Source organism: Nycticebus coucang, chromosome 23 (genome assembly GCF_027406575.1).
Source record: "Nycticebus coucang isolate mNycCou1 chromosome 23, mNycCou1.pri, whole genome shotgun sequence".
Taxonomy (NCBI): Eukaryota; Metazoa; Chordata; class Mammalia; order Primates; family Lorisidae; genus Nycticebus; species Nycticebus coucang.
The window spans coordinates 16837056-16864797 of NC_069802.1; the positions used below are offsets into that span (position 1 = coordinate 16837056).

Here is a 27742-nt window from a genome sequence, read left to right on the forward strand (position 1 = left end):
AAATTAAATAAAAGTAAAAATTCAACTTGTCACTCTAACCACATTTAAAATGCTTAATATCTTTATGTGTCCAGTGGCTGCCTTACCGAACAGCACAGATATAAAACGTGTCTATAATTGCAGAAATGAACATATTCTCTTCTAGAACTTCCAAGTGCAACAGTTAATGGATTCGTGTTACTAATATTTCTAAGAAAATTTGGTGGATTCTCCTGAAATAATGATTCATAAAAATCTTCTCTACTCTTCGCTGAAAAAATTAGAACTTTTGTGACCATAACATTTTACTCATAGGAGTTTTACCATGAGAATCAGGATATTTTACTTTGTTATTTCAAAAGTAGAATGCAAATTACTCTGTTTCCTGAAGCGCTATATGCCTATACTACCTTTTGTAAAATTTATAGAAAGCTGTAATGCAGTAGTTGAGATCATATGCTTTAGATATAAAGATCTAGATTCAAGACTAGCCTCTACTGTTTGTCTTCACTGTAATATTTATCCAGTTACTTCCAATCTCTTGACTTCCTGAAGATTTATTTTCCTTATCCTTAAAAGAGGAAAAATAAAACTTACCTTCTTAGGGTCGCTCTGGAAATGAAATGAGAAAGTATGGATAAAATGATTGTCGCAAGACCCAGCACATAGCAAGTGTTCGATAAATGATACCATGATGGCAGATTATAAATAGGGGGACTGTTCCATTATTTCAAATTTGTATGCCAAAAATCAGTCTAGTTATATGATTAATATTAAAGAAATGTCAATATGAAGCTTTTAAGCTGTTTCAAACTTCCTTCTTGCTCCTGGAAATCATTCTACACTTGACAACCCAGAGATCTTTTTCTCATGGACAACCTTCTATTTTACCCAGTAAAATAAGAGTTCAGTCAGAGATGTGAAAGATGCTGCTGCCCTTATCTCTGTTTTGACTGCTAGATACTATTTTGATACATTTCTAAAGCACAGTTAAATGCAGAAATGGAATAACTCCAGGTAATAGAAGTTATAGGAGTATATCCTTTTGCACAAGCCTATGTTGAAGAGGCAACTTGGCCACTTGAAAAAAACAACAGCTTCCGAGGAAAGGAACAGCTAGCCAGGGGTTGTGCCTTCTTAAAAGAGTTTCACTGGGGTAATAAAGAAAAGAACACAGGTCAATTGTTTAGGGTCATTCAAATGTGATTTAAATGGCCAATTAGGCAAATTAATATTTCTGGATCACTGGAGTAACACCTGGCAAACTTCTGCTTTCAGACCCCGAGAGTACTAGCAAGAAAAGTGTTGCCACTTTGGTCCCAGAGAAACATCACTTAGTAAATATTTCCTAAAGGGAAGGCCTTATACTCCCTTTAATGTGCCTGATTATTCTTAAGTAATGTTTTGTATACAGACTCCAAAGAGTGGAAATGTGATACAGCGACCCTGTTTTCCTTCAGATCTCTCAGTGCCAGTCAATTTTTAAAAGTAAAGATCTTTAATTCACTGTCTGAAGATCCCATGTATACATTAAACAAAGATAAAACTATTGAGGATTGACTAGTAATAAATAGCATAATTTTAGTCTTAAAAATAGTAAGCATTATGTAAATTTTTAAACCTGGAGTTTCACTGGTAACTAACACGTAACACCATATTTGAAAGATCTCTTATCCCAGAAAAAAGTAAATCCAGAAAACAAATAAAAACCAGTGACACAAAGAAATTGTTGCACTATGCTATTGTTTTTTCCTCACAGGCATATTGGCATATTTAAAGAAGCAAAAGCCATTTGCTTCATATTCAGAGTATGAAGTCCACTAGTAATTGATCTTCTGAGAATCATTTTTCTTCTCAACATATTGTGTATACAGATCCTAGTGGGTCCTTGAGATAGTAGCTGTTCAATAAACGTGTATCGTTACTGTTAACAGATGTTCTTTATAGAAATATATTTTCTTCTTAATAATGGGCATTGAGTATTTCCTACTGATGCCACAAGAAGTACAGAGGCAGGAATAAATACCTGTGCTCAGGCAGGTCAAGCAAGGGCTAGCAGAAAGGGATAGCAGAAGATCCCCTGAGGATCACTGGCTCAGAATGTTTCCCGATGTGGGCCCATTCCCCATCACCACTTCCTCTAAGCCACAGCCGTCTCTTACTGCTTCACTGCAATTAAACATTCCCTGCTTCCCTGCTTCTACCCTTGTTTCTACAATCTCCTCTCAACACGGTTGTGATCTAACTCTGGTCACGCCTCTGTTGAAAAACCTTCACAATTCTCCATTTCATTTGGCATAAAAGGGAAAGTCTTTGCGATGGCTTCAAGGCACAACATGTCCTCACCTCATCCTCTGCAACCTCTCCTCTCTCTGATCCAGCCACCCCAGCCTCTACCTTCCCTCAAACGCATAAGGAATGTTTCTGCCTCGATTCACTTGGGTTTTTAATCCCTCCACCTGGGACAAACCCCCCTGAGATGAGATTATAGCTTGCCCTATCACCTACTCAGAGACCATTTATGTCACCCTCTCAAAAAGGTCTTTCCTTCTTACAACTGCAACCCTACCCCTCCTTCCAAGACTCTCTTTATCATTTTTCTGCTTTATTCTTCTATAATTCATTTTTCACTTGTTAAACTGTGCATTCTATTTACTTATTGGCTTATTTTCTGTGTGCCTCTGCTTAATTATAATACATGTAATGTATCCAGGAAAATCTCTCCCCTGAGCCAAAGGGCATCCAGGGCAACTCTGAGACACACACACCTCCTCCCTAGAGCATTATGAGATGTCATGGTTGATACAAGGGGTCAATAGGTAAGGTCTTATAAAAATATTAATGACCATTTTCTGAATTTTATGTGTGCCAGGGACTCAGACATCACGTAACAGAAAGGCTAGGTGATGAGCTTTAAACTAGGAAACAGCTTTAAACTAGGAAACGAAAGCACACTGGAGCTTGTATCTGAAAGAACATCAAAGATCAACATGAAAACCTTGGTTGCACCTGTCCGTCTTACTTCCTTTTAGAAATAGAAATAAGGCCCAGGTCCCATAAATGTTCTCAAAAGAGTTATCTGTATCTTACACATAGATAAGTGAATAGGGAAACTTTGGTATTTTACAAAGGGCAGTTGCCTATATTCACTAATTAAAGTTTTTAATTTTTTTTTGAGACAATCTCACTATTATAGAGGATTAAACATCATACTTACTATAACAGTCACCAATCTCATAACTCATCTGAGGAATTACTGAGAACAAGACAGTCTCCTGGCAAGCCTAGAAATCTCTTGTGACTTGGAAGGCAAGCCACCAAGTAACTCAGTAATCCTGGAGGAGCAAAGTTCAGTCCTGTGGTAGTAAGTGCTATTGTTAAACATTAAGCATTTTATGACAGTTCCTTGAAGGATTAGTGGAGAAAAATTGCATTTAGTGTTTTGGAGATCATTTTCCTTACCACCCTTGAAGATCATATCCTTGAGCACATACTCTCTTGACACCTATGAGGTCATTTCCCTGAGCAGGCAGCCCCTGCATATCTTTGCTTAGTAATCTTTCCGCCTATTATGTATCTTCTCAAAAAAAAGACTCTGTGAGAAGTGCTCAGGGCTATCCCGCACCTATGGTTAGCCTTACCTCTTGCAGCGTGTACTGTCAATCCCTGCCTCCTGTGATCATTTATGTGGTCGCAGCACACTCTGTCACCCTTTGATAGAGTGCTGTGGCATCACAGCTCACAGCAACCTCAAACTCTTGGGCTGAAGTGATTCTTTTGCCTCAGCCTCCCAACTAGCTGGGACTACAGGAGCCCACCACAACGCCCGGCTATTTTGTTGTTGTAGTTGTCATTGTTTAGCAGGCCCTGGCCGGGTTCAAACACACCAGCCTCAGTGATGTGGCCTCTTCCTCTAAGCCACAGCCCTAACCACTGATCTACAGGCACTGAGCCAAAGTTTTTAACATTTTAATCACATGTAGTATGTAGTATGATGTTAAGTTCTTAAGTTTTCATATTCATGTCTTCCAACAAGTAATCACTGAGCTCCTTCTAGTTGCCAGCTACTGCTCTCGGTACTGGCAATTCAGTGGTGCTCACCAACAGGACGGTCCCTTCTCTCAGGGGACTGTACAAGTCAGAGAAACTGGCACTGATCAAACAATTAAATGAGTGAATAGAAAAGGGTGAGAAATTGAGTCTCTGATCAAGGCCACCAAAGAAAACGTGAGGATCTGCAAAAGTGAAATAAGGGTCTAAGAAAAATCAAACAAGAACTGACCTAATCAGGATGGATAGAGGAGGCTTCTCTGAACAGGACCAGGGGGGTGAGATCTGAAGATACAGTTGGAGACACCAGAGTGAGGGTCGAAGGTGGGATGGGAGGGGAGCCCTGCAGGCAGAGAAGCTCTAGCTTCTCTCTTTGATATTCACAGAGATTACCCCTCAGGGAAGGCCAGAGCTATCAGTTCTAAGATGAGGGATTTATTCTTCTTAGAGGAAAACCCAGCGGAGCCTGGGTCCCTAGGAAAAGCAGAGGCTAAAGGATCTAGGCACTCATCCCACACAGGGGGGATTACGTGCACCGCTGCCTTGGGGACTCCTAGCACTTTTAGCCCCGGCTCCCTGCTCTCCACTGCAGGCAGCAGCCCCATGGGAACCACAGCCTGAGAGAAAAACAGTAACTCACTCCTGTTTGGGGCAGTAGGTAAACACAGCTGCTGTCTGAGTATTACCGGAAAATCATTTGCATCATTAGTTTGGGTGGGACACTTCTGGGTTTTGACTCTCTCTCATCAGGGAGATTTCCCCAGGATGGACACTGTCGTTTCTGCTCCAGAAGCCGAGTACACAGAAAGGGCTCTCTTCCAGCCTGCCTTCCTCCTCCTCTCCTCGCCCCCCGCCCCCTTCTCTTTGTCTCTCACTCACGAGATCTTAGCAGCTGGCTGACACTTCTCATGCAGATGAGAGCCACACTTCAAATTACATTATTTTAGGTCTCACTTATTCCTGAGATACCAAAAAAATAAAATAAAATAATAATAATAAAACAGGCAGCATCACCTTTAAGCCTCATCATTTTTTGGAAGCAACAAAGCCAGTGGGGTTTGGAGCCATTTCCCGATTCAGAGGAAATAGCTAAGATTCAATTTTTGGAATGCATAATAATTTATACACGTAAATAGAATAAATAGGGAATATCACTCCAAGTCAAGTGTTCCTGGGCCAGAGATTCTATTAAATCCATCCTGAATTCTCTCCCACAGCCCATCCTCCTACACACACACCTGTTAAATTCTACATCACCTCAGGAGTTAGGCAGGGGAAGGGGCTGACTTAATAAAAAGGAAACTGGGGAGACAGCAACTCCCACAAAGACCTTTGCTCTCGTTCCCCTCACAGCTCTTTCCTGCCCGTGTTCTTCTTTGGTTTCATTTCTGTCTGCTCATTTCTCTCTCCTTGTCTCTTCTGTCTCAGCCAACCTCTGTCTTCTTCCTCCTGCCCTGTGACCTCTCGGGCTCGGCACTCTGCTTGCTGTCCTCAGCGCTGTCACCATCGCCCTCACTGCAGTCCCTCAAACCTGTGACGCACCAGGTCCTACCCGAGGCTGGAGGAAAAGCCCTAGAGAGCCACGTCGTTGCCCGTGGGAGGTGTTCCTTCCAGTAAAGAGTAGGACTACGGGAGCCAGAAGTAAATGTATAAAATAACTCCAAATTGTAATCAGACTTACAATGAAAAAAAAACAACACTAAATACACATGGTGCTGAGAGGTAAGCAGGGCCAACCCTCTAGATTAATTGTTATTCACTTCTTTTTGTACTACAGACCCTTTGGAATTTGGTGAAAATGGTCAATGGCTTCTGAGAACAGTCTTTTAAATACATAAAGTCCATGGAATTATAATACGGTTTAAATACATAGACTAAAATCCATGGAATTACAATTTTTTTTTTCCAGAGGACACAAATTTAATGAGACAGTGACAGCAGCGTTGTTACAACTGGGCATCCCTCAGGCCAGCCCAGTCCCAGGCAAACTATGTGCTGGCCTGTAAAGAGCTGGCTGTGCCAACCAGTCCCTTGCTGATTCTCTCTGCTGTGCTGTGGACTTGTAGAGACACCCACACATATCCAAGGAATGTATCTCTTACGAATCCACTGATCTCAGATTAGATTCTTTGAAGTTTGGGTATTATTTTAGGTAGAAGAGGAGGTGCTAAGAAAGTTTGAATCCCAGGAATAATATAGAACAATGTGTGCTTGTAAGAGACCGCTCTTGTTGCTGTGTGGGAATAGATTTCATAGGGCTAATAGTGGAGGCGGGGAGACTCACAAGGCAACTGCCTGGTAGGAATGAGGCGACCTGCCTTGGCCTGGGAGAGTGACTGTGGAGAAGGCTATTGTTATAAAGTGTCACTTAGACTGTGCTCATAAGGGAACATATGTCCCTAAGTCAAGGAGAAAAAGACAGAATGAGAAGGTAGAAGTAAATGAGTCTTTTTCTCTTCTTGATTCCTGATGTCCCCTCAAGCCTCTGAAGTTTTCCTTAGTAACACAAGTGAAGCAAGTGCCTTCGGAAGTTTGTGGCTTATAGCCCATAAAATATATAAAAAGATCTCTTTATACTTACTTGAGGCAAATATATTTCCAGTAAACCTTAGAAGAAGTTGTTCTCCTTCTCTTACTTGGAAATGCCGGGATGGCTCCGGTGGTCCCCCAAACCCTTCCAAGTGCAAGTTCTTGAGTGCCTGGTTTAAGTCCTTAGAAGGCACCACTGAAACAGCTATGCGATGGGGCTCGTCCTTCTGGTGGGACAGCACTATGCAGGCAGTGGTGCTGGGCAGGGCTTCCTCTAAAGACCTCACAAAAGTAACCAAATGTCTGTTGTCCACAGCAGAGGACAGGTGAAGCACGATAAACCTGCAGGGAAGAAAAGAGGTGAAGCCAAGAGAAAAACATGGGCTCAGAAATACAACGTATGTCCAACAGCATCCAAGAAAAGAGCCATTACCTTCCAAACTTTCTTTAAAAGCAAGTGTTCTGATGACCAACAAGGTTAGATTTATGAATGACTTTAGCAAAGTTCTTGGCAGTCAAGAAGCCTGCTCAAATCTAACTAAATTCTAAAACACCTCCCTTCAAAAATCCATGCAGGCTGAGCACTACACAGGGCAACGTGTTTTAAGTCTTTATTAGCTTTACCCAGAAGTATTATTTCAAATAGAGAAGATAAAGGTGATCAGGATAATCTATTTACTCACAGTAGAGTGTAGAATGGGTAGCCTGATTAGTGAGAACTGTAATGGTCACCTCTGTCTCTGCGTGGGAAGGACTATTAATGGAATAGCGTCCCTTATGCACAGTTGAAGTACAAAACCCTATTACCTCAGCATGCGGCTTTATTTGGAAAGAGGGTCTTTACAGAGGTAATCAAGTTGAGAGGTCATTAGTGTGGTCCCTAATCTGATATGACCAGTGTCCTTAAAGGAAAAAATTCAGCACAGAAAAATGCCCACAGAGAAAATTGCCTGTGAACAGGAATGTGGCAGCTGCAAGGCGAGGGGAGGCCTGGACCATCCTTCCCTTACAGACCTCGGAAGGGACCATCCTGCTAAACCATCTTGATTGTGGATTTCTGGCTCCCAGGACTGGAAAACAATCCATTTCTGTTACTCAAGCGATCCGGTTTTGGATACTTTGTTATAGCCGCCTGAACAAATCAATACAGACAAATACTTTTGGGAACCACTCAAAGCTTAGATTTATTTTTACTGTCTCTTCTAACTCCGAAAAGGTTTTAAAACATGGCTCTCGTTTCTGAAATTCCACAGAGATAGTAATTACCTGTTCAAATCAAGCTTATCTCTGGGCTAGCCCACGTAGGTCCTAGTTCTTCTTTGGAGAATTGGCCTCCAGAAACCTCCAGGGCCGGAGTAGCCCCACATTTATAGACCAGGACTGACTGATGTGGGGTGCAAAGCCAGCTGCTTGGTACTCACACCCCGAGCTCCCTGAGGTAAGACTTCCCCTGAAGCAATGTTTTTTTTCTCAACTTCCTTCTTTGCCCTACAGAATACATCCGAGTGTCCCTCAATACGGCACTGTCTTCTCCTCTCAGACCCCATTTCTCTGGAACTTACCTTAAGACAATCGTAGATGTGAGACCTCCCATTATGAAATTAACCTTATCTTTAGACATTGCCCTCTCTTTTTGAGGGAGCTTCTCCTCCTCATGAAACCTAAATCTGTCTAAAACTTTTCTCATGAAAAAATGGGCTGCCTAGAAAACATGGAAATGAGAAAACAAAATGAGGGTGCGGAAATAACAAATTCAGTTTACATGTACATGGTTGTGAGATAAGCAGAACACGAACAGTTAATTACTATCTGCATGCAATTTCAGAAATGAAGGTGCTATTTCAAAACTATCTTGGAGGAGGAAAAGCCTATAAAAATAAATCTAAATGACAAGGAGTTTCCAAAAGCACTTGTTAAGCTATCAGGAATTAAATTACAGACAGCATATTCCTGTCAATTCTGGCTTGCATTTTAAGCATACCCCAAAGAATGGCTCATACTCCTGTTTGAGCAATAAACATATAATCCTACAATTCCATTTGTGTAAACGTCAGTGATGGACAATCAGGAGAGAATATTGTCAACTTCGCTTCATTCCTGCGGTATTACCTCTCTAAATGTTCATTCAGTTCAAATGAGATCAAGCCGCTCTGTATGGCTCGCACCACAACATCATCCAGGCCAAACCAGCCCCTGTCTTGGCTTCTGAATCCCAGTAATTTCCAAGTTTCACAGGCATTTTTTCCAGTTTTCCTTATGGAGGTGCTTTTTGTCCTATAGCAGAAGTAACAGAAGAGAAATTGGTAACGGAAGAGAAATTGGTAAAATTTACATAGCATAATTCATATTTAATTCACTTATTCTTTCATGAAGTAAATAATCCAACAATTCATTAAATGTACACTTTGTGCCAGTCTAGGTTTTGTATCAGAAGATTAGAAATGTACAGCCCTTACCCTTCAGAAGCAGACAGGATCACTGTGTTATCTGATTGTAGGGCAAGGTGATCTACATGGTTATTAAAAGAACATACAGGTGGTTTAGCAGCAGAAGCTGGGGGCTCATGGAAGCTTGCAAAATTAACACGTGATACTTAGGATGAGCTTTGAAGAATGGGAGGCATTTTGCCATCGACAAAGAGGTTTCAGGGGACACCCCAAAACATTAATAAACTAGCTGATATAAACTCAGATGCTTTAAGATAACAAGAGTGGTCATATAGCATAATGGATAAGATGACAGACTCTAGACCAAAACTGCCCAGTTTCAAATCCCAGGTAGCCCTGGGTCTTATTAACTGTACGACCATGGGTAAGTGATCTGATTTCTCTGAATCTCAGTTTTCCTATCTATAATAAGACAATAGCAATAGTACTTATATAAATTAATGTAGGCACTATTATTCATACCTATATTACTAATAGTTGTCAAATTATTAAATGAGTTAATATTTATAAAGCACTTATAATTGTAGTGAGTATAAATATGGGGTATCACTTTTCTCATCATAATTCCTACTGCAGACATTGCCAGCTGGCTTTCTATAGGATTTTCCTTTTTACATAACCTGCCCCACTCAAAGATCCTGGTTGTATATACCGTGTGATAGCCAACAGGCCAATTTCTAATAGCTAGCCAGTGTAATTCTTTCTCACTGGACTTTGACTAAGAGGCCCAGAGACACAGACTTGCCATTGTCCTTTTGTTACTGCACAATGGAATATAAAAGCTAATAGGGTGAGCGTGTTCACGCGCCCCCCTCCCCCACCCCCCACCCCCACCCCGTGAAGGGCTCAACTGTAACTTGAATGTTACCTTAGAATTGAAAACAATGTAACCTAAACATTTGTACCCTCATATTAAACTGAAACAAAAAATATTAATAATCAGAGAGATTATTTAGAAAGGAAAAGCAGGTGCTCAGGAAAAAAAGGAGAAAAATCAAGATGAAAGGATCCTTGTAACCCTACAGCAGCAGTTCCTAATGCTGCTCTGTATTTCATTGTTACAAAGGGGTCGCGACCCACAGGTTGAGAACCGCTGTCCTAGAGGGAGCGAAAGCAAAGATTAACTACTGTAGCCTTATAATAAACTCTGCTTTTCAACTAAAGGAAGAAAAGACCTTGACACTGAATATCTTTAAAAAAGGAAAAAATGCCTGGCCTAATGATACCATAATCCACAAAGGACGGAATTGTTCTAGCCAAGTACTAAGAATAAAGACCCAAGTATGAATTTCATATCTTTATTTGCAGAATGAACTGGAGTTAAAAACACCTTAACTTTCACAGGGCAGGCTGTCCTACGACACATAGATTAGGAATTGAACTAAATTTAAAACATCTGCTTTAAAACTTACTAATCTTTATTAGATGCTTCAGGGGATTAGAAATATTTAAATCAGGAAATTAGGGAGGTAAATAACATTTAGTTTTTGGCTATTGGATTATAACCACAGATACGGTAAGTTTTGTAACCATTAGAAGTTACTAATTTATTCACACAGGAAGGTAGACTCATATGAATCCAGAAGATTGGTCATTTACTAGGTACTGACTTAGTTGAAATGGTGACATTTTTTTTTTTTCTCTAATTCACTTTTTTTCCGATAAGCCTACATTTTCTCTGGGGCTCTAAAGGCTCCCAAGTGTGGTGGAGCCATTCCTGCTCCGTGTGGGCGTATAAGTTAAGCCAGAGAGTGCACATTAATGCTGTCCACTAAAAAGTCCACATTCCTCTTGTTCTGAGTACAACACAGGGTAGCACCTTCAATCTCATGTGTTTGAATCAGGTCATGTGATTCATTTTGGTTAATGAATTGTGAATGAAAGACATTTGTGTCACTTTGAGATCAAGGATTTTATTGCAAATGTAGACGTACAAATGTCTGTCTTCTGCCATAATGACAACAACCAGACAGTGGCTGCTCTGTCAGCCTGCAGGTGACCTGCCTCTGGGGGCTGCACAGTGTGTGTGAGATAGAAAGCTGCCATGATAAGCCCTTGGGATTTGGGAATTTTGCTATCTGCCACAGTCTGGGCTAATCTGGGTATACCTTCCTTCTGGTTCAGGGATCTATTCAGTGACAGATTTTTGGAGTAAGAATCGCACCCTGGGTTTTGTGCATATTCATGGGGAGAAGATGTTTCCTCTTTTGCACTGAACTTGGAGCTATGAAGATGTAATCATATTAATCGCATGAGAGAAAAGCATGTCAGAGAAAGGATTTGGCACAAAAAGGCAGAAAGAGGAGAGACTTACTTCTTCCTGGCTCAAGAAAAAACGTAAAGATAAATATACCTCCAGATTTTTCATTTACATAGATCAGAGTAATCCTTTATTGCTTAAACCCGTAGATTTGCTTTACTGTCATTTAAATCAAGAGTCTTTAATGACATAAGGATCAATCTTATACTTAAATATGACAAATATGATAATTTGGATCCATATTCAAATTAAACAATCTGATGGTATGCTTGTGTCTCAGGTGTTAACAGCTCTGCAACCAAACTATTTACTTTAAATGTGCTATTAGCAAAGCTTGTCAACTAATATTGTCCAGCAGTGAATAGCACTTGATCAGACTCCACTGAAGACAACATTTTGATATGGTGTTATTTCCACAAAATGCAGTAAAACCTTTATTTTAAAATTTTGTTTACTTAAAAATGATCAAATTGTGCTTGGGACTCACTCAGTACTAAGCTCTCTGAGGATATTGATTAGAAATGTGCATGCTGCTTTAGTTGTGGAATAAGTTATAGATGATGCAGAAGTCGACAGGTCATTATATAATCAAAATTCTCCTAGTATACCGTATTTTACATTCAGAATGCTTCTTTTGTGATATGCATAATGCATAGGTGTGAATGTCATTAATGTTTTAGGATTAACTTCTTCTTAGAAAACTGTAATTTACTCATTAAAGTACTGATTTTTAAATCGTATGCTGCACTCCAAAAATTAAGATTTTTCCCATTTTAAATCATGCATATTGATTGTAGGATGATTTTAAAATAGAAAAGTAGATGGAAGAAGCAAGTACACAGTCAAATTTAATACTACAATATGCTGATGGGTTTCTGGTAGTCTCTCTTTTTCCTGGGTAGATTTTTATTTAGTCTGTAAAGTGACCATGTGCTATGCCAAGTTGTACTCTCAAATTTTAACATTCGTAACCCAGGTAATCCAATGACTTGACTCCCCAGCACAACAGTGAGAGAGAAGGTCCCTCCTAAAACGACTGTCCTTTTTGACTCTAGGTCCCTCGGAAAGTTTCCTGGTTTAAGGCGCCATTACTTCCAGTTTTAATCACTGCATGGAGAAAAACAATCCACCTTATCCAAGCAGCCCTAGTCCTCGTGCATGGTCCCCGTTCACTTCTTTGCTGCTGTTGCTGCTTCACTGTTATGGAAGCAGAGTGCCCCTTGTGCTCTGATGTTGTACTGCTGCCTGGGCACACCTGTCCGCATGCGCCCGTGGTGGCTTTTCAAGGTGTAAAGAGGAGAATCAGGAGAACTCTCTCCTCAGGGTTATGTTATATATGATTCAGTTATCTCACCCTGAGCTCCAGGTCCCAATGATACCTTAGTGGACCCGCTTACCCAACAAATACAGGCTCCCTAAGTGAGAATCATACCCCTAGGCCAACGAGCCCTGAAATACAGGCTCCCAACAGGCACACAGTTATTTTTCCAAAGATATGTCCGCAGCGCTAGGCCTGCCTTGTATTTTGTCCAGCCTTACTGGTGAGCCTACGTTGCCCATATCTACATCAACCCCACAGAGATGTTTCCATAATGTTACACCCCATGGTGGAGGAGGTTATGATTTCAATCCGTTTCTCTCAGAAGGCTCTGTTTCCATTCTGTAGACCTACCCATCCATGCCCAGAGACAGTAAATTCCATATACCAAGAAGTTTATGGGTGGAGTTACTGGTTAAGAGTCTGTGGGGTACAAGTAACAGAAAACCAAATGCATTTCACTTAATTATAAAATGAATCAATTATTGAATTAGAATATAATCTGTTAAAGAAGCAAATACACAAATGAGCATAATCTCAGAGAAAAACTGAATCTGGAATATCTGAAATTCAGACATTATCTTTACTGAATTATTCTTTCTCTTCTCTACATCTTTCTTTTTTATCTCTAATGTGATTGAAAATTTTCCGTAAACAGCTGAAACATGACCATTGACGACTTCTGAATTTTATATCCTAAAATGTGAACTACCCAAGAAACTGACCTTGGTATTAAGTCCAAAATTTCCGATGTCCACAATTTTAGACATTAGGAAATTATGACCAGCCTATTTTGGGTCAAGTGTTTAATCATATATAATGTATATAGAGACATTGGAAAATGTGAAAGTTCCTGTTAGAGCCACATAGAATAGAAAGGGCAGTTTCCAGAAATCATAGTACAGTTCCCAAAACATAAGGCACTGCATAGACAAAGAGTTGCATACTCCATGACGTGTTATCTCAAGTCTAACAATGCTTTGTTGCATCTCTCTCAGATAAATGCCTTAAAAGACATTCAGACGATTTTTTTCCAGATAAAAAAAAAATCTGCTCCAGGGCACCTAATATTTTGTCTCCTCAAATAGAAAAAGATGTTATTGGGAAATTTTCAAGGGTAGGTCTTTTTTGATTGAAAAAATTAGATATTTTTTTACCTTGACTTCCGATTCACAGGGAACTTCATATTCTGAAGCACAATGGTCTATGCATATGTCTATGAATTTAGAATATTTCTAGTACACTGTCTTCAAGCTTAAGAAATGAAAACAGCTTCATTTTCTCAGTAAGCATTTGCTTCAATATTTTGCTAAAATCATTTTACTCTATTGAATGATATTTGCTTTTGTTGGCAATATAGTACTGACAGATAAGTCCAAGGTAAATGCAGCATGTGTGATTTTTCTATCTATAAAATTGCCATTTCTTTCTTAGGTTGACTTTCTAAGGTGTTATAAATTTAATACACACAGCACAGATTTTAAATAACAAATTGAGAATAAATAATCCAAGGACCTTTTCTGCTCCTAATTCAAAACAACTAGATCATGTAAACATGCTTTATAGTACGTGTCTTTTTGGCTTGCATAAATAGGGGAAATTTTTTAAGAATTTCCTGAACTTCTTTCCAAAAAAAGCATGCAAAGTCAGGAGTTGCAGCTGATGGGGCCATCAGACAGGAATGATGGGATTACTAAGAGAACACATACTCTTCCAGTAATTGAGATCCAGGGGTATGAAAGTGAAGGCATCATCAAGTGAGCAGAACACAAGGCTGCCGATCCTGGGGATTTCCACCACATGGGAAAGGTGACCTTGAGAGCATCACTAAGGCTCTAAACACAGGCCCAGATAAGTAGCAGCTGGTTTGCAGCGGAGGCAGAAACAAATGCCATCTTGAGAAAAGCCATTCTATTTTATGTCTGAAGAAATTTCACATGTGCATGCTCACAAACAAAACCTCCCAAACAAATTAGGAGCTAAATACCATCAACGGCGATCAACAGAAACAAAATGCAACAGGTATAAACATTCCAAAGACTGTAGATACTGGAATTAGTAGACACAGGATGAAGGCAACTATGTATGAAACGTTTAGTAAAATGAAGGACAGTATTGCAAAAATAATAAGCAGGAAGCAAGAGACTATCGAGAACAATTAGGAAGATTTAAGTAAAGGCCAAGTTGGACTTTAAGAAATAAAAAAAAAATGTTGAAAATAATAAACTCAAAAATACTTTAAAAGCAGATTTTTATTTTTGACATTGTGAACTGGCAGGTGAAGAAAATGTGCAGAATATAGCACACAGAGACAGGGATGTGGAAGATAGAAGTAAAGAAATATGGAATTTAGAAAGAGGCAGTTACATATACATCTAACTGGAACCTCAGAAGGATGTGGTGGATTAGATGGAGAAGAGCCAATATTTAATTAGAAAACACAAAATTCTTTCAGAAATGTGAAAATACATAAATACACTCAGTCAGGAAGCTCAATGCATTGTATTCATAAAATTTTTTCAAAATTTGCTTCTAGTACATCATTGATAACTGCAGGATACCAAAGAGAAAAGCTTAACCACCACAGCTGGCAAGGTAAAACAGTTCACCACAAAGTTGTGAAAATTATATTTACTACAGTCTTCACAACATTGATAATGAAATTCATAAAGAGTGGCTTAATATCCCCCAAAATATCAGGAAAAAATCATTGTCGACTTCGAATCTTGTCCCAAATGTGCTAGGTGGTTTCCAGAGAGGACCCCTAGTGGACTGCATGTCCAGTGTTCGCGCCCTTGTCCAGCACTTGCTCCAAGTGAACCACAGCCAGGTTTGTGATTCAACTTTAACCTAAAGAGTGTGCTACAGGAAAAAAAGGCATTGGATAGGTAGGAATACAAATACATGTGATTAAAAAAAATAAAAGCAAAGAAAGGGCGACTGAAGTTTCCAGAATAATGGTAAACTTTGGTGGGGATGAGAAATACAGTGGAGAAAATCTAGGGAATGTGATAAGGGAGGACTAAGTAAATAATGCGATGTGTAAGATGATAATGTTCACTTTCTTAAGGTCAATAGTCACTTTACCAATTGTCCATTTTATTATGCAGGATGACTCACATATACAGTATTTTACAAATATTCTCAGGATAAAAGATAAATTTTAAAAACAATAGTATTATGTAGGAAATCTTTTTTCATGGACAAAAACGAGTTTCCCATTTAACTCTCTAATTTCTTTCTAAAAATGTATGGAATGAATTTTTTTATTAAATCATAGCTGTGTACATTAATGCAATCATGGGGTGCAATGTGTTGGTTTTATATATAATTTGAAATATTTTCGTAAAAGTGGTTAACATAGGGGGGAGAGACAAGATGGCGGACTGAAGCCAGCTTTCAACAGAGGCTCCCGTCCAGAAGGAGAGTTCAGGGATAGGAATTTAGTAAGTATCCTGGTGGATTTGAGCCGCACCAAGAGAGAAGGTTGAAGAACGCACATCAACACTGCTGAGGCAAGCTGTGATCACAAGGACGCAAACAAAAGCAAAATGGCTCACTTCTGGATATTCTGAAGCCAGACCCCCTGTCTCCCTGGGCAACCAGAGGATGCAACCAGTGAGCAAAGGATTTGCCTGACGCTGCTCACAAACCTGTGAAGCTTCCAGGGCAGGGCCAACACAGAGAGGTAATCGGACACAAACCTCCAGCAGCAAAGACGTTTGAACTCAGAACAGCCCGTCTTCTGTAGGCGATTTTAGCAGAAACAGAGACAGAACCACACAAAGTTGTCTGTTCTGTTCTGTTCTGTTAGCAACATCAATCAGGGACAGGGCTAAGCCTGAGTTAATACCTCCCTCCCACCACCTGCATCAAGCACTCAAAGATGTCAGGCCCCATCTCCTCCTGCTAGATAGCGGCAGACTGCAGGGGCCTGGCAGACTTCCTTGCAATTCAGGCAGGTGCAAACCCCTGGAGTATCTGTTCACTACAGGCAACTGGGTTAGCCATCTGCAGAGATACCAGTGACTGGGTCCGACGGAGGGGCAAAGTGGGGAAGGAGACATCAACCTTCCCAGACTGATCTATTTGCTAGGTGGCTCCTCCTGACTCCACGCAGCACTGGAGTAAGCCATATCAGAGGAGTCACCAGACCCTTGTGATCCAGTTCCCAGAGACCACTTGAACTCTCCCACCCGAGACAGGTGCCGATTGAGACAATCAATTTGGACCTTTTGAACTGAACTAATAGACTGAGGACTTTTCAGGCAGTGCCCTGGGTATGCGGTTCTAGGAAGGTTTGATTTTCCTTTTCCAACAAGTGCCAGAGGTGGGCGGGTGGGGTGACTTAATTGCTGGTTTTTCCACACAGCTGAGACTTCAAGCCAGAGTAAACGTTACAATAGGATTGAACAGAAACCAGCTGAAAACAAGACAGAACCACTTCGCCCCACCACACAAGACAGGGCCCCAGTTTCTCAGGCCACAACACTGTACGGGCCCTTGATAAAGCCCCAGGGGAAAAATCAAAGGGAGTAAAATAACCATGGGGTGGAATCAGCGGAAAAACTCTGGTAACATGAATAACCAGAATAGATCAACCCCCCCCCCCCCAAGAAAAGATACGGCAGATGTGATTGAAGATCCCATTCATAAACAACTGGCTGAGATGTCAGAAATCGAATTCAGAATTTGGATTGCAGACAAGATTAATTAAATGAAATTAGGAATTTGAGGAGAAATTCAAAAGTTGTCTCAAGAATTTAATGAATTTAAAGACAAAACCACCAAAGACTTAGACACACTGAAGCAAGAATTTACAGCCCTCAAAGATATGAAAAATACAGTAGAATCCCTCAGCAACAGAATGGAGCAAGCAGAAGAAAGGATTTCTGACATTGAAGATAAAGTCTTCAAACGCTCCCAATCTCTCAAGAGGAAGAGAAATGGAGAGCAAAAATGGACCACTCACTCAGAGAACTCTCAGATAATTCGAGGAAAAGCAATATATGAATAATTGGGATTTCGGAGAATGATGAAGTGGCCTCGAAGGGCACAGAGGCCCTTCTGCATGAAATTATGAAAGAAAATTTTCCAGACATGCCTAGAGAATCTGAAATTCAGATAGCAGACAGCTTCAGAACCCCAGCACGATTCAACCCCAATAAGTCATCCCCCAGGCATATCATAATTAGCTTCACTAAAGTTAACATGAAAGAGAAGATTCTCAAAGCAGCCCAGCGATAGAAAACTATTACGTACAAAGGAAAGAATATTAGAATCACTGCAGATCTCTCTGCTGAAACTTTTGAAGCCAGAAGAGGGTGGTCATCAACTTTTAATCTCCTAAAGCAAAATAACTTTCAACCCAGGATCTTGTATCCAGCCAAACTGAGTTTCATCTATGATGGAGAAATTAAATACTTCAATGACATTCATATGTTGAAAAAATTTGCCATAAGTAAACCAGCTCTTCAGGATATTGTCAGACCTATCCTCCACAATGACCAACCTAATCCTATACCACAAAAGTAAACTCACTCAGAAACTTTGGATCAAACTCCAACTTCCACACAGGCGAAAGGATTAAAAATGTCCACTGGACCTGGGCGGCGCCTGTGTCTCAGTCGGTAAGGTGCTGGCCCCATATACCGAGGGTGGCGGGTTCAAACCCGGCCCCGGCCGAACTGCAACCAAAAAATAGCCGGGCGTTGTGGCAGGCGCCTGTCGTCCCAGCTACTCGGAAGGCTGAGGCAAGAGAATCACTTGAGCCCAGGAGTTGGAGGTTGCTGTGAGCTGTGTGATACCACGGCACTCTACCGAGGGCCATAAAGTGAGACTCTGTATCTACAAAAAAAAAAAAAAAAATGTCCACTGGACCTTTGAAAAACTCGATGCCCAAAATTCCACCAGACTTATCAATACTCTCCATTAATGTGAATGGCTTAAACTATCCTCTAAAGAGGCATAGGTTAGCTGACTGGATACAAAAACTCAAGCCAGATATTTGTTGCATACAAGAGTCACATCTTAACCTAAAAGACAAATACAGACTCAGGGTGAAAGGATGGTCATCCATATTTCAGGCAAATGGTAATCAGAAGAAAGCAGGTGTTGCAATTTTATTTGCAGATACAGTAGGATTTAAACCATCAAAAGTAAGGAAGGACAAGAATGATCACTTCATATTTGTTAAGGGTAATACTCAATATGATGAGATCTCAATTATTAATATCTATGCACCCAACCAGAATGCACCTCAATATATAAAAGAAACTCTAACAGACATGAGTAACTTGATTTACTCCAGCTCCATAATCGTCGGACATTTCAACACTCCTTTGGCAGTATTGGATCAATCCTCCAGCAAGAAGCTGAGCAAAGAAATCTTAGATTTAAATCTAACCATCCAATATTTAGATTTAGCAGACATCTACAGAACATTTCATCCCAACAAAACTGAATACACATACTTCTCATCAGCCCACGGAACTTACTCCAAAATTGACCACATTTTAGGTCACAAGTCTAACCTCAGTAAATTTAAAGGAATAGAAATTATTCCTTGCATCTTCTCGGACCATCATGGAATAAAACTTGAATTGAGTAACAACAGGAATCTGCATACTCATACAAAAACATGGAAGTTAAATAACCTTATGCTGAATGATAGCTGGGTCAGAGATGAGACTAAGAAAGAAATCGCCAATTTTTTGGAACAAAACGACAATGAAGACAAACTATCAGAACCTCTGGGACACCACAAAGGCAGTTCTAAGAGGGAAATTTATAGCACTGCAAGCCTTCTTCAAGAGAACGGAGAGAGAGGAAGTTAACAACTTAATGGGACATCTCAAGCAACTGGAAAAGGAAGAACATTCCAACCCCAAACCCAGTAGAAGAAAAGAAATAACCAAAATTAGAGCAGAATTAAATGAAATTGAAAACAAAAAATAATACAACAGATCAATAAATCAAAAAGCTGTTTTTTTGAAAAGGTCAATAAAATAGATAAACCTCTGGCCAACCTAACCAGGAAAAAAAGAGTAAAATCTCTAGTCTCATCAATCAGAAACAAAAAAGACGAAATAACAACAGACTCGTCAGAAATCCAAAAAATCCTTAATGAATATTGCAAGAAACTTTATTCTCAGAAATATGAAAATCTGAAGGAAATTGACTGATACTTGGAAGCACGCCACCTTCCAAGACTTAGCCAGAATCAAGTTGAAATGTTGAACACACCCATATCAAGTTCAGAAATAGAATCAACTATACAAAACCTCCCTAAAAAGAAAAGCCCGGGACCAGATGGTTTCACGTCAGAATTCTACCAAACCTTTAAAGAGGAATTAGTACCTATATTACTCAACCTGTTCCAAAAGGTAGAAAAAGAAGGAAGACTACCCAACACGTTCTATGAAGCAAACATCACCCTGATCCCCAAACCAGGAAAAGACCCAACAACAAAAAAAATTATCGACCAATATCACTAATGAATATAGATGCAAAAATATTCAACAAGATCCTAACAAACAGAATCCAGCAACACATCAAACAAATTATACATCATGACCAAGTTGGTTTTATCCCAGGGTCTCAAGGCTGGTTCAATATACGTAAATCTATAAATGTAATTCAGCACATAAACAAATTAAAAAACAAAGACCATATGATTCTCTCAATTGATGCAGAAAAAGCTTTTGATAATACCCAGCATCCCTTCATGATCAGAACACTTAAGAAAATTGGTCTAGAAGGAACTTTTCTTAAACTGATAGAGGCCATCTACAGCAAACCCACAGCCAATATCATATTGAATGGAGTTAAATTGGAATCATTTCCACTCAGATCAGGAACCAGACAAGGCTGCCCATTGTCTCCATTGCTTTTCAACATTGTAATGGAAGTTTTAGCCACCGCAATTATTGAAGAAAAGGCGATCAAGGTATCCATATAGGGTCAGAAGAGATCAAACTTTTGCTCTTCACAGATGATATGATTGTGTATCTGAAAAACACTAGGGACTCTACTACAAAACTCCTAGAAGTGATCAAGGAATACAGCAGCGTCTCAGGTTACAAAATCAACATCCATAAATTGGTAGCCTTTATATACACCAACAACAGTCAAGTTGAAAAAGCAGTTAAGGACTCTATCCCATTCACAGTAGTGCCAAAGAAGATGAAATATTTGGGAATTTACCTAACAAAAGACGTGAAAGATCTCTATAAAGAAAACTATGAAACTCTAAGAAAAGAAATAGCTGAAAATGTTAACAAATGGAAAAACATACCATGCTCATGGCTGGGAAGAATCAACATTATCAAAATGTCCATACTACCCAAAGCAATATATAATTTCAACGCACTCCCTATTAAAGCTCCACTGTCATATTTTAAAGATCTTGAAAAAACAATACTTCGTTTTATATGGAATCAGAAAAAACCTCGAATAGCCAAGACATTACTCAGAAATAAAAATAAAACAGGAGGAATCACACTACCAGACCTCAGACTTTACTACAAATCGATAGTGATCAAAACAGCATGGTACTGGCACAAAAACAGAGAAGTAGACATCTGGAACAGAATAGAGAACCAAGAGACGAATCCAGCTACTTACCGCTATTTGATCTTTGATAAGCCAATTAAAAACATTCAGTGGGGAAAAGATTCCCTATTTAACAAATGGTGATGGGTGAACTGGCTGGCAACCTGCAGAAGACTGAAATTGGACCCACACCTTTCACCATTAAATAAGATAGACTCTCATTGGATTAAAGATTTAAACTCAAGACATGAAACTATAAAAATACTACAGGAGAATGCAGGGAAATCCCTTGAAGAAATTGGTCTGGTCGAGTATTTTATGAGGAGGACCCCCCCCGGGCAATTGAAGCAGCTTCAAAAATACACTACTGGGACTTGATCAAACTTAAAAGCTTCTGCACAGCCAAGAACACAGTAAGTAAAGCAAACAAACAGCCCTCAGAATGGGAGAAGATATTTGCAGGTTATGTCTCTGACAAAGGTTTAATAACCAGAATCCACAGAGAACTCAAACACATCAGCAAGAAAAAAACAAGGGATCCCATCGCAGGCTGGGCAAGGGATTTGAAGAGAAACTTCTCTGAAGAAGACAGGCGCATGGCCTTCAGACATATGAAAAAATGCTCATCATCTTTAATCATCAGAGAAATGCAAATCAAAACTACTTTGAGATACCATCTAACTCCAGTGAGACTAGCCTATATCACAAAATCTCAAGACCAGAGATGTTGGCGTGGATGTGGAGAAAAGGGAACATTTCTGCACTGCTGGTGGGAATGCAAATTAATACATTCCTTCTGGAAAGATATATGGAGAACACTCAGAGATCTAAAAATAGATCTGCCATTCAATCCTGTAATTCCTCTGCTGGGCATATACCCAGAAGGCCAAAAATCACAACATAACAAACATATTTGTACCAGAATGTTTATTGCAGCCCAATTTATAATTGCTAAGTCCTGGAAAAAGCCCAAGTGCCCATCGATCCATGAGTGGATTAATAAATTGTGGTATATGTACACCATGGAATACTATGCAGCCTTGAAGAAAGATGGAGACTTTACCTCTTTCATGTTTACATGGATGGAGCTGGAACATATTCTTCTTAGTAAAGTATCTCAAGAATGGAAGAAAATGTACCCAATGTACTCAGCCCTACTATGAAACTAATTTGGGGCTCTCACATGAAAGCTATAACCCAGTTACAACCTAATAATAGGGGGAAGTGGGAAAGGGAGGGAAGGGAGGGGGGTGGTGGGTAGAGGGAGGGGGATCGGTGGGATCATACCTGTGGTGCATCTTACAGGGGTATTTGCGAAACTTGGTAAATGTAGAATATAAATGTTTTGGCACAGTAACTAAGATAATGCCAGGAAGGCTATGTTAACCATTGTGATGAAAATGTGTCAAATGGTCTATGAAGTGAGTGTATGATGCCCCATGATCATATCATTGTATACAGTTATGATTTAATAAAAATAAATAAATAAATAAAATAACTAAGAAAATGCCAGGAAGGCATCACCAGTGTGATGAAAATGTGTCAAACTGTTTATAAAACCAGTGTATGGTGCCCCATGATCTCATTAATGTACACCGTTATGATTTAATATTAATAACAAAAAGAATGTACGTGTAAAAAAAAAAGTAGTTAACATAGCCTTCACTATATTTTCTTAGTTATGGTGTTAAGACATTTATATTCTACACTTAGTAAATTTAACATGTACCTTTGTAAGATGCACTGTAGGTGTGGTCCCACTAATTACCCTCCCTCCACCCATCTTCCCCCTTCCTTCCTTTCCCCCTCCCCTTTTCCCATATTCTTGGGCTATAATTGGGTTATAGCTTTCATATGAAAGCTATAAATTAGTTTCATAGTAGGGCTGAGTACATTGGATACTTTTTCTTCCATTCTTGAGATACTTTACCAAGAAGAATATGTTCCAGCTCCATCCATGTAAACATGAAAGAGGTAAAGTCTCCATCTTTCTTTAAGGCTGCATAATATTTGTATGGAATAAATTTTAATAAAAAAAAACCTCAACAGCAATACAAGGGTAAAAATAATTTATTTTAATGAATTCATTTTATACATTTTAATAAATTAATTTTCCCCTTGTATAGCTATTGAGATGTTTTTCTGGCTTATAATTAAATGACTCTCATCTTTTCCCTAGAAATCGTTCAGCTAAGAAAGAATGTAATGTATTACAGACCTTTTATTCTTAGTATTCAGACTATGTTCTGGCCTCAAACAGTTATCTTTTTCATTCTGGCATTCATTGTGTTTTGGTTTCCATAGAAAATGTTCAGCTGGCTCTCACTCTTTGATGAAAGAATGTTAAGTAAACAGTTGAGATAGGTTCTCATTTGCTGGTTTTATGTTCTACTTGATGGAAAAAAATAGCTATTATTCTGGCTTTAATAAGAACAAGGCACCTTATAAGATACCAATTTATCATTGTCAAAAACTTAGATGATTTCACAAGTTTACTTATTAGTTCATTTGATTTACCTAATTTTTTGAGTACCTCTTATGTTGCAGTTCTGGTAAATGATGAAAAAGGAGAAGGAAATATGTGTTCTTTCGACAGTGTGATATAGGATATGTGCGCAAGGTGGGGCTGGTATGAAGGGAAGAGCACTCAGCCCCTCCTGAAGATCTATGGATGTTTTTTGGCAGAAAAGAGTTGAACTTCAACTTACAGAATAAGCAAGAGTCCTTGGCTCAATGTGATAGGAAAGTGATTACCTAGCAGAGAAATTATGTACAAAGGCAAAGAAATGGAGATTTCTAGCTTGGTTCATTTCACTGATAGCAAATAGCCATCATCTACTCCATAGGAATTCTGGACACAATGTCATACACACACACATGTACACATATGAGGTAAACTCAAAAGAAGAAATGAAAGTCCCCTAGATCTGAGAATCAAAGATCGTAAAAAGCAAGGATTCTTTTTGTTCCCTAGAGAACCTCAGAAACCGATTCCCTGGGTGTGCGTTTCCCCGTCAGCCTGTTCTCCCGAAGCTCAACCATGCACGCAAGCCAGATGCTGGAGGCTAGAGTTCAGTATCTACTTCTAGACATTAAATGTACCCTCCAGCTGCACAAAGAGGGAGCCAAAACTAAGTCATAAAGCCGAGATCTCAGAAGGGCCTCACCGGCCGTGAAAGAGGGAAATAGCACCAAACAACCAAAATCCCTTTGCACATTGGCTCAAGAGAGCAGCCAAGAAGCAGGTGCACACACACACACAGTCACACACAACAGCTTGGGGTTAGAGAAAACAGGGGAAGAACAGCTGATGTTTGTATCTGACGAAAAATTACTATTAGTACTTGGAAATGAATGTTTAACAGTAAGAGCTAAAGAATAGAATCAGTATGAAAGATAGTCTACAAAATAACACCATCCTCATAGATAAATGGTGTAATAGTAAATGTCACGTGAACAGATAGACTAATCTGAACGAGACCTTAGAAAAAGTATGTTCAGAATAATTCAAAGAAGGAAGAACTACAGTTCCCCCTGAATAACTACAATTCCCCCTGAACTTCTTTCTAGCTTACTGTGTTATAAGAAAACAGAATAAAACATACAAAATACATTCAACTTTATGTTTATGTTATTGGTGAGGCTTCAGATCAAGAAAGAGTAGGCTGTTAGTAGTTAGGGTTTTGAACAGTCAAATGTTACATGCAGATTTTCACCTACACAAGGTGTCAGCACCCCAACCCCTGTGCTCAAATGTCAACTATATAAATCATAATGAAAAAAACAAAGCAGCTTGAAAAAAGAAAGATTATGTATAGCAATAGCCTTTTAGAAACAGAAATCATAGTGACTGAAGTGAACAATTTAAACAACTGATGAGAGAGGTAATAAATGAAAATATGTCCAATTGTATATAAAACCAGCACATGGTACCCCAGGACTGCATGAATGTACACAGCTATGATGTAATAAAAAAAGAGGTAATGAATAAAGAAATCAATGTGCATATAGCATATAAATTATTATTTATGTATATTATTTAACATATCAAAAGAAGATTAAGAAATATGGACAATTTATATTTATTGTCATAATGAATAATTTTATTTATATTATCTTGCTTTAGCTTTCTCTTAAAAACATACATGTCACCATGCTGGATTTTTTAAAATTTATTTTCTGTCTATTATCTCTCGGCCATAATTTTTTCTTCTTTTGCTTTTATATCATTTATGCTCAATATTAGATTTTTAAAAGAAGCATAATGCTTTCCTGTTTTTGATATTTTGAATGTTTTTGAAATCAGCCTATTAATTTTCTCTATGTATTTGTCTTGTTAAGAACATGTGAATTGCACATTTTGTGAGCCTATGTATTTAAAAAAGAAGAAAAACAATAACGAAAACAAAATGACGTCTTTGCTGGGTGAAAACCCTAACTCCCCAACATTGTCCTGTCAGAGCTTTGATGTTTTGGATCCATTTTTTTTCCCCTGATATTAGTACTGTTAAGAATCAGACTGAGGTTAGACTGAGTTTGTTCTTTTTCACTCCGTCTGTTTCTGGGAAGGAATGCTTGTGGAATTATGTTTTATTTAAACCTATATTTCAGTTTGCCGTGTGATGTTTTAGTATGAAGTCTTTTTTCAAAATGTTGTCAATCAGCACTTTCTAACTCAAGGCTTTAATCAACCTCAAAAATTAAATTTAATGGTGCCTTTGATTATTGTACCTTTTAGGATTGCTTCGTCTCTTCATCAATGGCACCTGTAATTATTGGGTTACATCACTCTGAAATGACTCCTGGTCGTATCTTGATCCCTTTTCATCTCAGGTTATCTTTATGGTTCATCCTGCTGTCCTTTCCTCATTTCCTGGTCCACCCTGATGGCTTTCTGCACTTGTTTCCTGGAAATTATGCTTACTGGACACTCCTAAACTTGCAAAATAGGCTTCCCTTGTATTCTCCAGGTAACCGTAATTGGCAGTATTCAAATTAGCATTCCATGTCAGGGGAATTCTCTCTTTTTGTAATTCTACAAGTTTGTTTTTTGCTGTTTTTATTCTTCTTTTGTAATCCTGGCAGCAATTTTTGCTTCTTAAAATACCAGGTAGGACTTTTGAGTTTTTTCTTAGCCTCTATGTTCATCCACTATTTTTAGTTTGTTAGCTATTTGAATCTCTTTCTCAGATCTGGAAGGCAGGTCCATGTGCATAACTGCTTCACAGTCAGGGTCTAGCCACATGGTATAATGCCTCTGGACAACTTTCTCCTTACCTGCCCTAACTGCATTTCCAAAGCCTTGAATAGACTAAACGCATGAAAACATGCCACTCTCAGGATGTGTGAATTAGATAATTACCTTTATCTCTATATGGGTCATTACTAAAGCTTTGAGATGCACAAAAATCAAGAAATGGAAAATCCACGCCGACAGAAGGAAATGAAGCTTTCTCAGAAACGCTGATCAGCCGAGCACGTTGAAACTTGCCCAGGTGAGTGAGAAAGGGCACCGTCGACTGTGTTTCTTGGAAGTGAGATAATGGCGCATAACACTGTCTCAAAACTTTTGTAGTGACCTACTTACTTGTGGAATTTTATTCTTGACAATTCACTATGCTTTCAATTTCCCTCCACATTCTACCTTGCTGTTTTTGAGGGATGTAGAAATATAGCAAAGGAGAGGCAAAGAGACAGTGGTCTCATCACTGTAAAATGACATTTGTGTATTACAGGGGTCATTCATATTCTTATTGGTATATACAGAACTATGAGATCAAACAATAGAGAACAGGCAAATTGGGATTTTTTTTTTTTAATTTTTTTTTTTTTTTTTTTTTTTTTTTTTGTGGAGACAGAGTTTCACTTTATGGCCCTTGGTAGAGTGCTGTGGCATCACACAGCTCACAGCAACCTCCAGCTCCTGGGCTTAAGCGATTCTTTTGCCTCAGCCTCCCGAGTAGCTGGGACTACAGGTGCCCGCCACACGCCCAGCTGTTTTTTTGTTGCAGTTTGGCCGGGGCTGGGTTTGAACCCGTCACCCTCGGCATATGGGGCCGGCACCCTACTCACTGAGCCGTCTTTCAGGCCAATGTAACTGCTTCGTTTTATGATGTCAGCCACAAATTGTTTCATTAATTCTTGACCATCTGCCATCTAGAGGGTAGAAACACTTACCAGATTCTAGCAACAAGTCACCATTCAGAGTCCATTTTTAGGATTAACGTCTCATCTTTTTTAAAAATATATAAATATTTTATGGAGTATTTGGTATAGAAAAAGTCTTCATCTATTAGAATGCTACATTTTCAATTGGAAACTCTAGAAGATATCTAAGTCTTACTTTTTTTTTTTTTTAAGAGACAAAGTCACATTTTGTCACCCTTGGTAGAGTGCCATGGCATCACACAGCTCACAGCAACCTCCAACTCCTGGGTTTAGGTGATTCTCTTGCCTCAGCCTCCCAAGTAGCTAGAACCACAGGTGTGTGCCACAATGCCCAGCTATTTTTTTGTTGCAGTTTGGCCAGGGCTGGGTATTTGGGGCTGGCGCCCTACTCACTGAACCACAGGCGCCGCCCATCTAAGTCTTACTTTACCATAACAT

General features: G+C 39.2%; 1 protein-coding gene across 1 annotated transcript in view; it reads right to left on the reverse strand.

Moving 5' to 3' along the window:
* The window catches only part of DTHD1 (death domain containing 1), a 71327-nt gene that overhangs the window by 29451 nt on the left and 14134 nt on the right, over window positions 1-27742 (reverse strand). Inside the window, exons 6-7 of the mRNA XM_053577834.1 lie at window positions 8668-8832; window positions 6611-6900 (exon numbers count right to left, since the gene is read on the reverse strand). Coding sequence (XP_053433809.1) covers window positions 6611-6900; window positions 8668-8832 — 455 coding nt within the window. The remainder of the gene's footprint in view (window positions 1-6610; window positions 6901-8667; window positions 8833-27742) is intronic.